Source organism: Camellia sinensis, chromosome 4 (genome assembly GCF_055761805.1).
Source record: "Camellia sinensis isolate YWXY chromosome 4, ASM5576180v1, whole genome shotgun sequence".
Lineage (NCBI taxonomy): Eukaryota > Viridiplantae > Streptophyta > Magnoliopsida > Ericales > Theaceae > Camellia > Camellia sinensis.
In genome coordinates this window covers 68,862,440-68,872,936 of record NC_138964.1, presented here as the reverse complement: position 1 = coordinate 68,872,936, position 10,497 = coordinate 68,862,440, and the positions used below count along the sequence as shown (strand labels likewise).

General features: G+C 34.8%; 1 protein-coding gene across 2 annotated transcripts in view; it reads left to right on the top strand.

The window, feature by feature from the left end:
• The first annotated feature begins 1,786 nt into the window (after positions 1–1,786).
• Positions 1,787–10,497, top strand: part of LOC114262637 (cuscuta receptor 1) — a 38,978-nt gene continuing 30,267 nt past the window's right edge. For both annotated transcript variants that reach the window (XM_028203014.2, XM_082925149.1), the window contains exons 1-4: positions 1,787–2,324; positions 2,426–2,581; positions 2,686–2,760; positions 4,731–4,883. In XM_028203014.2, coding sequence (XP_028058815.2) covers positions 1,949–2,324; positions 2,426–2,581; positions 2,686–2,760; positions 4,731–4,883 — 760 coding nt within the window. In that variant the 5' untranslated portion in view covers positions 1,787–1,948. The remainder of the gene's footprint in view (positions 2,325–2,425; positions 2,582–2,685; positions 2,761–4,730; positions 4,884–10,497) is intronic.

Here is a 10,497-nt window from a genome sequence, read left to right as displayed (position 1 = left end):
ATAATTGATTTATATAAAATATATAACCAACAAATATATTATGAACTTAATAATTATATTGTAAAGCGAAAGTTCACCAATTTTTATTTTTTATTGGGGATAAGGTGGGCCATTTGGTGGGTGTGGATAAGAACTAAATGCATGATAGTTACATTTTTTTGATCCACTATCACAACTTTTAGACAAGGTGGGCCATTTGGCGGGTGTGGATTAGAATTCAAATTTGGCGTCTGTTACAATGTTGACCTGGATTGAGGCTAGTCATTTGATCAATGAGGTCCAACCACGTTACCACTACATTCTTATGGAGGAGATAATTTGCTTTGATTTTTCCAAAAAAAATGTTGCCAAATCAATATGGGGAGGGCCTACACACTACCAAAAAAAAAAAAAAAAAAAAATTTAGAAACTAAAATTTATGAACAAAATTATTTTTAGGGACGAAATAATTTTGTTACGAAAAGTGTAGTCATTATATTTTTAATAACAAAAATTGGACATTAGTGATGAATTATTATCCTTTTAAGACCAAATTTTTTATCTCAAAAAATAAACCATTTTGAGACCAAATTATTTTGTCCCTAAAAGTCTATTTATTAGTAATATTTTCAAAATTTTGTCGCTAAAAGTCTTGTTTTTTCTTTTCGAGATGACCTTTTAGAGACTATCTTCGTGACGATAGAAATTGATCCCTAAATATCTTTTGCAACAAAATTTTCACTTTTAGAGATCAAAACAATTGATCTCTAAAACTCTTATATGTTGTAGTGACATGTCCCTACTCTCAATTTATTATTAAAGGCATTGTTATTTAAAATCAAAAATTCAATTCAATTTCTAAGTCTCATGATATAACAATTAATTAAGATATTAAAGGTAACATTATCTCTCATATATTCTTTAATCATCAACTAATTATAGGGGTGGTCGCGGTTTGGTTTTGGAGGGTTTGCGGATCGGTTTGAACCCGCCCACATGTATGTGGTTTGGGAAAATTTCAACCCGCAACAGTTCTCAGTGCGGATTGCAGTTTGTACGAATAGGATTCGCAAATGTACGAGTGGTTTGCAAATTAGACTTTTTTTAAAAAAAATATTATTTTGGAGCCTTTTTTTTCCCATTTTGTAAATATTTATTTTGGGTCATTTTCTCCCATTTTCTAAAATGTTCCAATATTAATAATTAATGAATTAAAACTAATAAAATCAAAAACACAACAAAATCAATTTCTAACACAAGCAAATCATTCAAAATCTTAAACTTTTAAATCAAATCATAAACTAATACAAGCACATCTTTCAAAATCCTAAATTAGATCATCAATCACATTCACTATCTACTACCCAAAAATATAATTAAAGTGAAATCATTCAAAATCCTAAGCTTACCTAAAAGTAATTCTTTGTTAACTTTTACATTCATTCAAAATGCAATAACAAAATAACAATGGTCCAGATTATAATAAAAAATAAAAACAAAGGTCTAAGTGTGGGCAGGTTCTTGTGGGTGCGGATTAAACCCGCAACTCGCAATCATGCCATATTTCAAACTGTATCCGCCCGCATTATGTCCGTGAAACCGTCCATTTGTATGCGGATTGGTTCAGGTTAGGCGAGTTGTGCAGTTCGAATAATCCTATTTCTAGTCCTAACCAATCATATTACTTACACATTATTAAATTTAGAAAATTAGTATAAAAAGTGAACTTATATATATGAATTTTTGATTATTAATTGTCAAGCCTCTGTTTACAAAATTATGAGTTTCACCCTGTTATTAATCAGAACACTTTACAAACACCACCTAACCATGTCTCATACCACCAAATAACATCTCGAGCCCAATGTATCATGGTGCTTTTTGTGCCTTTATAAAGACTAGCACTTGGGTGCTAAATGTGAAATTCTGAGTTTGTGCAAAACGTGCAAAGAAAAATAGGTGTGTCATCATGTTTATAGAGATGAGGTTGGTGTGGTTGTGGGTAATGTTGGTTTTGGTTAGTGAGTGTTATGGGTGTTTGGAGAAAGAGAGGATTGCTCTTCTGCAAATAAAAGCTTCCATCCACAATCCGAATCGCAATACCGTAGAAACATGGGAGGAGGCTTGGAAGGGTGAAGCAACTACTGACTGTTGCGGATGGGAAGGAGTCAAGTGCAACACCAAAACAGGGCGAGTGATCCAACTCTCACTCATTGTTGAACATATTATTTATTGGAGATTAGAAGATCGTTGTCTGAATGTCTCCATGTTTCTACCATTTGAAGAACTTGAAAGTCTGGATTTGTCAAACAACGGATTACAGGGTTGCCTTGAGAATAATGAAGGTTTTTTTATTGTTTGCTTTCAGACAATGTTTACAAAAGGCATGTCGTGCTTTGTGACTAATTGTGATATATGCATGTATATATTGTTGACTGTGTTACAGGTTTTGAGAAGCTGGCAAGGCTGAGCAACCTGCAATTGCTTGATTTGACTGGCAATAGCTTCAATAACAGTATCCTTTCAACTTTGGGCGGGTTAACTTCTCTTAAGTCTTTATATCTAGGTGCTAACAACTTGGAGGGAACTATCAACATTGATGGTGAGTTTAAAGTTTATCTCTTTCCAATCTCAACTAAGAATTCGAGAGACTGGTACTGCAAGATTTGAAAAACTAATATTCTCATTTTCTTGACTTGTGACTAGCTCTCAAATATTTGAATAACTTGGAGGAGCTGGATTTTAGTTCTAATAGGCTTGATGGTTTTACAACGCATTCAGGTATGTTAACAATATGGGAAAGCCTATCACAAATTAGCATAATTTTATCATAAAATTTCGTAATATCAATCCCAACAAAATGCGTAATCTCGTTATAAATTAACGTAATAAAAAATATTGTAATCAAATCACAAACTTTTGTAACATCAATTACAAAATTTTAGACATTTTCTTACGTTAATTTGTGATGAAATTATGTATTTTGTGGTTTATTTTTTATTGGGTAAATTATACTTTGCACCCCTGCACTTTGTACTAAATCTCACTTTGGTCTCTACACATAAAATCATGATAGTCAATCCCTGTATTTCTAGTCAAAATCTACTTTGGTCCTTCTACATGAAATTGTGACAATCAACTCCTTATACTTTTGGTCAAATCTCATTTTGGTACCTACACGAATGTCATTGTCCTATTTTTGTTAGTCAATTGTTTAAATCTTTAACATAATCTAGTCATGTGATAAACATATGACTACGACATGATGGTAAAAAAGAAAAATCATCTACATTTTTCATCAACATACACTTTATCTAAAAATTTACATCAAAATATTACTGTATTAGGCTAAAACAAAACGTAGATTGTGAACAATTAAGGAGATGAATTAGTTTTGCATAAATTGAAATCATGAAACTCTGTTTTTTATGGTACCACAGTCTTCTGTCTATTCATCTCTATTTTTTTTATTTCTTTGTCGCATTTTTTTTTTTAATATTTCAAGAGTTGTATTTTCTTGCCTTTTCGTCTCAATTTTTACCATACGAACATATATATTATATAACTCTCACGTGCTTATCACATAGGACAAAGTGTATTGATGAGAAATATGGATAATTTTCCTCTTTTACCTTCATTTCGCAGTCACATGTTTGTTACATGACTTGATTTTGTTAAAGATTTAAAAATAAAATAATAAAAGAGGAACATTGACACTTGTGTAGGGACCAAAGTGTGATTTGAATAAAAGTGCACGGGGTTGGCTGTCACGATTTTATATGTAGGGACCAAAGTGAAATTTGATCAAAAGTGTAGAGGGTTAACTGTCATGATTTCATGTGTAGATGTCAAAGTGAGATGCAAAGTGTAGGTGTGCAAAATGTAATTTACCCTTTTTAATTTGAGTTAAATACACATATGGTCCCCATATGATGTGTCTTCTGTTATTTTAGTCTCTAATATTTCAAATGTGTCGATTTAGCCCCCAACGTATTAATTTTGTTATTAAATAATCTCTACTTTCATTTTCGTCTCCAATTGATAACAAAAGTAATTGGATATTTTTGTAAAACCACATTTATACATCAACCAAACAAGAAAAAAATGACAATCTGATCACTCTCAAAATATGCGATTTGTGTTATTTAGATACTTAGGTCTCGTTTGGGGACTTATATATTTAGCCAAAAAGTCAAAAAGTTACTATTTTAGCCAAAAAGCCAACAACTCTTACCAAAAAGTCAAAAATTCTCTTTTCTCTCTACTTTTTGCACATCTTTTCGTAATTAGCCAAAAAGTCATCCCAAACATATAAGTTTTTTTTACCTACTTTTTTAGCCAAATAACTAAAAAGTTACTAAATTAGCCTGTTCCCAAACGAGGCCTTAATATTTTAATTATATCAATTTAATCTCCAACTTATTCAGTGTCATAGGTGATTTGATGAAAATGTCCTTACTTCCATTGTCAATGGTTGACAGAAACGGAGGTATGGATCATTTAATGAAAAAATTAATAGGTTGGGGACCAAATTGATGCATTGAAATATTTAGAAATAAAATCACACAAGATGTATATTTTAAGAACCATTTGTGCATTTATCTCTTTTTTATTTTAATAAAATGGATTTCGTATCAATCTTTGTGTTTCCTTTTTAGTTGTGAGGATAGTGGTGATTTGAAATGAAAATTGACTTCTTTTGTGTGTGTGTGTGTGTGTGTGTGTGTGTGTGTGTGTGTGTGTGTGTGCAGATTTTGAAAGATTATCTGTCTTAAGCAAGCTGAAGGTACTTACATTGGCCGGCAATTTATTCAGTCATAGCATCATATCATCTCTCAATGCGTTCCCATCACTCAAGACTTTGGACCTAAGCAATAATGCTATAAATGGATCAATTATGGAAGGTAAGCCCAACATAAAATGTTTAATTATAACCTCAAGGGTCTGGCTTGGTGAGGCTGGGATTTGGAGGTTTGTTTCTTTCAATATCTTAGATTTGACTTCCCTCATTATTAAAAATTCTTGCGGCCATGAACTATAGGGTAAAACTTTAATTCGGAAGGCTTGTTCAAATTGTAGAAATATAGTTTAGCTCATGCAAGTTAACTCAAAATAACCTACATAATAATAATAATAATAATAATAATAATAATTTATTTCATTACAATTGTTTAAATTAAAACAATATGGACTGTAAAATTTGAATTAGACAATAGAAGTGAAAAATATTATTTATCCTTTTTATTTAATTTTAATTTTACCATATTTTAGTATCTTGTAATTTATAATGTGTTTTTTGCATAGTTAATTTTCAATTTTATCATACTAACTTATCTGATTGTTCGAAGATTATAAATTCAATTCCTTTAAAATAAGCTTGTTAATTAATTAATTTGTTATGTTTTTGTTGTTTGTTGCTTAAAAAAATGAGTAAATAACTAATAAATTTCAAATAATGATCTTATGAATTGTTTGAATTTTTTATTTTTTATTTTTTTTATTTTTTTATGGACCCAAAAGTCTCCTTCTATTGTAAATTACATAAATGGCCAAACATAAACGCAAGTGTGTTGTGTGTTAAAGTATAAATGTGGGTTTTGTCATGATGTTAAAATTATTAAATGTAACATTTAAAAAATATTTTTTAGTGTATTTTTCTCAAATATAACACTCTAAAAAGTAACATTCCAATATAACACACCAAAAAACTTCTTAGTATACTTTTGTCAAACGTAATAGCGTAATATTGTAAAAAAAACTTCTTATATGTTTTTCCCAAACGTAACACTCCAATCAATAAAAAAAATTCCTTAGTGTACTTTTTTCAAACGTAACACTCCCCAAGTGGAAGATATTAAAGATAACACTCAAAAACTCCCCCAATGTAATATATTAAAAATCTCCTTAGTGTGTTATCCCCAAATGTAACTTAAACATAACACTCAAATGTAACATACTCAAAAACTCCTTCGTATACTATCCCCAAACGTGACAACGTAACATTTTAAAAAAACTCCTTAGTGGACTTTTTTCAAACATAATACTCCAATATAATACACTAAAAAACTCCTTAGTATATTTTTCTCAAATGTAATAACGTAACATTCTAAAAGAAAATTTTAACGTATTTTTTTCAAACATAATACTCTAATCAATGTAACACATAAAAACTCCTTAGTGTATTTTTTTTTAAACGTAACACTCTAATATAATTATATAGCATTTTAATATAACACCAAAAAATCACACTAACAAAAATATAGATTTTCATGCTTGACAATCAACACTTCAACCACCAATCTCCAAAAATAATCTCATACCTCACCTTTTCATTCTCATGCCAAAAACGAATCGGAAAATTAGAAAAATAAATCACAAAAGAATATTCAGTTAAACTCAAATAGTACCAAATCAAATAAATACAACTTTTTCAAAACGAAAAGAAGGCTAATTTGTTTATAAGAACATTATTAAGACTACATAAATCAATAATTCCCGTAAAAGATTTATGGATAAATTTTTTTAAAAAAATAAATAAATAAAAATAAAACTAACTAACTAACAAAACAGGAAAAGCTGAGGCCCGTGGAGATTGGGAAAAATCAGAACAGAGGATTGGGGATGTGGAGTTCAAAAGCTGTCCCATTCTGTCTGTTACTATCCCTAATTATAATATATTGGGGATGAGGAGATCAAAAGCTGTCCCGATCTGTTTGTTATCATTTCTAATTACAATTAGAAAAGGGTCCAGCTTCTTCCCAGTCTGAGATTGGATTAGAATATATTGTTAGACTTGTAAAGGTCTATCAAAGACCCTGTTTTAATTATTCGAATCGTTAAATGTGTAAAACTTGTCGAGTATTTTATTTCTGTAAAAAATTAAGTTAATTGAAATTTATTAACAAAAATATGATCCGATCAACTAGGTATCAGTATTTGATCAATTTGATTTTTTTTATAAAAATAAAATAATTGACGAAATTTATACATTGATCGGTCTGAATTATCGAAACAAAATCCACGACAAGTCTCGCAAACCCAATAATACTGTCAATTCCACGTAATAAACCGGCCCTACATAAAATGCCATAGAGAAGGTTTTAGAGGTTTTATTCAAATTTTTGCCTCAATACTTTATCTTGATTTTTAATTACACCCCAAATTTTAAATAATTTTAATTTTACCTCTAAAATTTTTAAAATCATTTCAATTTTATTTTTATCGACACGTTCAAAACGAAAAAAAGTTAAAAAATTATATTTTAATTTCAAATTTCAAAAGAAAAATACGAACTTACCCTCGCCTATCCAACTTCTCTCCAACACATTTTCCAAGAATAGTAAGAATTTGGATCGAACACCGACCCAATTTTCTTCTTCTTCCCTGTACTTTTCGACCCATCTTCTACCATATAATCAGTGGGAATCAATTCAGCATCACCATCCAAATCCTCATTTTCTTTCCCTTCTCCACCCACTACTTCTTCTAATTCACCTTCTTGTTCTCTCTTCTCTTCTTGAAGCTTTTTAGTTTCAGATCCCACAGACCCGTGATTATTATCTCCCTCTTTTTTCTCAGTTCCTGCTTTTCCCTCACCCTTGTGCGCATCAACAGTGACATTAGATGCAGACCCATTTATCCTTTTCTCGTCGTTCTCTTTCAAATCAGACCCCAATTTCGCTTTCTTGTGTTCTTTATCTACTTGATCTTTCCTGGGTTCTTTCGAATGAATCTCAGAATCGACAAATTTCCCATTGGAAGACACGGGTTCGGCAATATCTGCAAAAGTACTCCTCTGAGAGACCACAGAAGAAGAAGAGGAAAACAGAGACCAAATCAAAATGAAACAGAGACCCACGACGGCCACTGCCGTCATCTTTACGCAGAACCCATATGAGCGCTTTGCTTGTCGACCAAACCGAGCTATAGCCGTCTTTGTGTGTGTTTGTGTGTGTGTGAACCCCGTTATGATTTTGTGATTTTCACAAAGAAAAAAAACCCAAACAGAGATCATCAAACTAGGAAATCATCATCAAACTAGGAAATCATCATCAAATCAATGTGTAGATAAGAAACCCATGAGAATGAATCAGTATAAATTATTAAAACTGACAGAAATTAGCAGAGTAAAGTAGGCAAGAGAATAGAAATAGGATTCAAAGATGGGTTGATTTCCGACCCAGTTACATTTGAGCCAAATGCCTGATTTCCGTGTTGGGATCTGGGATCCCGCCCAATACCTTATAGAAATCGATCCCGCCCAAGACCTTATAGAAATCATTGCAAGCAGAAAAACACACCCACACACAAGGAGACACAATATTTTACGTGGTTCGGCCCAATGCCTACGTCCACGGGAGAGTAACCGGTTATCACTATACCAATGAGGAGATTACAGAAAGATTACAATAGAGGAGGAGCTCACACTCTCCTCACTCAGCCACTCACCCGTCTCCCTCGCTCACACCGAGGGAGACGGTCTCTCCGCCTCACATCTCTCGCACTCTTTGGTTCACGGTTTTCTTCCTCACTCTTACACCACATTTTGCTCTCTCCTCTCAACCTCCATTTATAGGTGAGGGAGTAGGTGGGAGAGCCTTTGGGCAGCCTCCATCCTTGACTCTTCAAGATGGTTGGTGGCCGCCAAGGTGGACTTTGGTTGGTTGCCTTCCCATTGTTGCCAACCAAACTTGACTTGGATGATCACCCCTTTCACACATGGGTGAATTCAACAAATCACCCCCTCAACCCATGTGAGGTGATCCACTGCATACACTGCTGCTAATCTTGTCACGCCCAAATTCAACATAGTCTGCATCTCTTCACTGAGACGCTGCATCCCCTGAAGCTAGAGATAAAACACCAGAGATACAAGAGGAGGAGGGAATCCGACATCCTCAACTCAACTCACACCACTCTCTGATTTGGAGAGAGCCACTGCTCCTATCTCCCACAGATCTCTTCCATGCTTCCTGTCTCGGATGTCTATACCTGCTATGCTTGAACTTGCGCAACCAAGATATCCGACACCCCCTGATTGGATGTCCTGCACCCCCTGCTTGGATGCCCTTGACTATCATGCAACTCCTTGCATGATGAACACTGGAGCAACTAGAAAACTTCAGAGTTTGACACATCAACATCCTCAAGTTTCCTTGCTCGGAGCTTATTTCTGAACAACCAGCCTTTGCCCTTCTGCACTTCTGAACAACCTCCTGGCGTTTCCACATACGCTTGTTGTCTGTGCTGCAATCCCTGATGTTCGGTTCTGTCTCACTTGTCCGTACTGATGTTTGACAGTTAGCCCTTCTGTCAAGACAACTTCCACCGGTCTGTACAAGTTACCACTATGCAACTCCGTGCATAGTGCTCGCACCCATAGCTTCTGGTCTCCCTGCGTCAAGCTTGCTTGAGAGATCTACATCAACTCTATCATTTGCTGCCATGGAACTAAAGAAACCACCATAGAGAAATAAGACTTGCCACTCCTTGGCACGCACTCTTGCGTTTTACCTGTCTCAATTTCTCTGTCTGGAAGTTCCTGTGAACTGTCAACAACCCGCTGCTGCACACTCTTCTCGCGCCTCTGTACGACACTCTAGCGTACCCTTGCACTGTTGCACGTCTGCAATTGTACTTCTGCGCTTAGTATGCTCCCCTGCAACTATTGTTCTACATGTCCACATACCATTAGTACCTTCTCGTATACAGTAGCTCCAACAGCCACAGTATTTCCCTGAGCCTGTACTGGTTGCCAAATCATCTATCCGTCGATGAATGGTCTTCTCTTTTGATTGAACCAGATCCTCCGATCACCTCAACAACCAGGAAAGTTCCCAGGAAAGACTGGTGGGGTCACAACCGGTCCCACTTAAGAACCAGTCTCCTTAGACAGTGTCTTTTTGACAGAACTTTCCTAGACCTTTGAGATAATCATGTCTGCAATCCTCTGATCGCCCCTGACCAATCCTGATCTCCCTCGATCTGCCATTTGATCAAGCCTGATCTCCTCTGGTCTTCAATGATCTATCTCAATCTGTATCTGGTTGTCCAATCTGGTCAGAATCTGCCCATTCTAACCTCTTCAGTGAATCCGCAGCGTTCCACAATATCCGGCAACCTTCCTTCGAGTATTGAAGATGACAAACTCCCATGTTTTGACAATCTTTCCAAACCGTTCAGAATTTCACTATTCTGACCTCGCGGTTGCGTCCGGAGCGGTCCGTTTAGCTAGGACCAACCTTCGCTGCACTTCCAGGGACCTCACTGAAAAACTATCCCCGAAAGCTGGGCCACACCACAATTTTCTGAAAATGTTGGGCCAAATTGCAATTTTTAGAAGTTCAGGGAATATTCCGTGTACCAACGAAATATTCTGTCCACTGTCCCTGACGCCGTCTGCCACTCTAATCTGCCTTCTTTTTACAGAAACTCCATCTCCAAAATCTGACCGTACGGATGTGTCCGGAATACTCCAAATAGTCGGAAACCACTATTGGATCACCAAAAACGGACTCC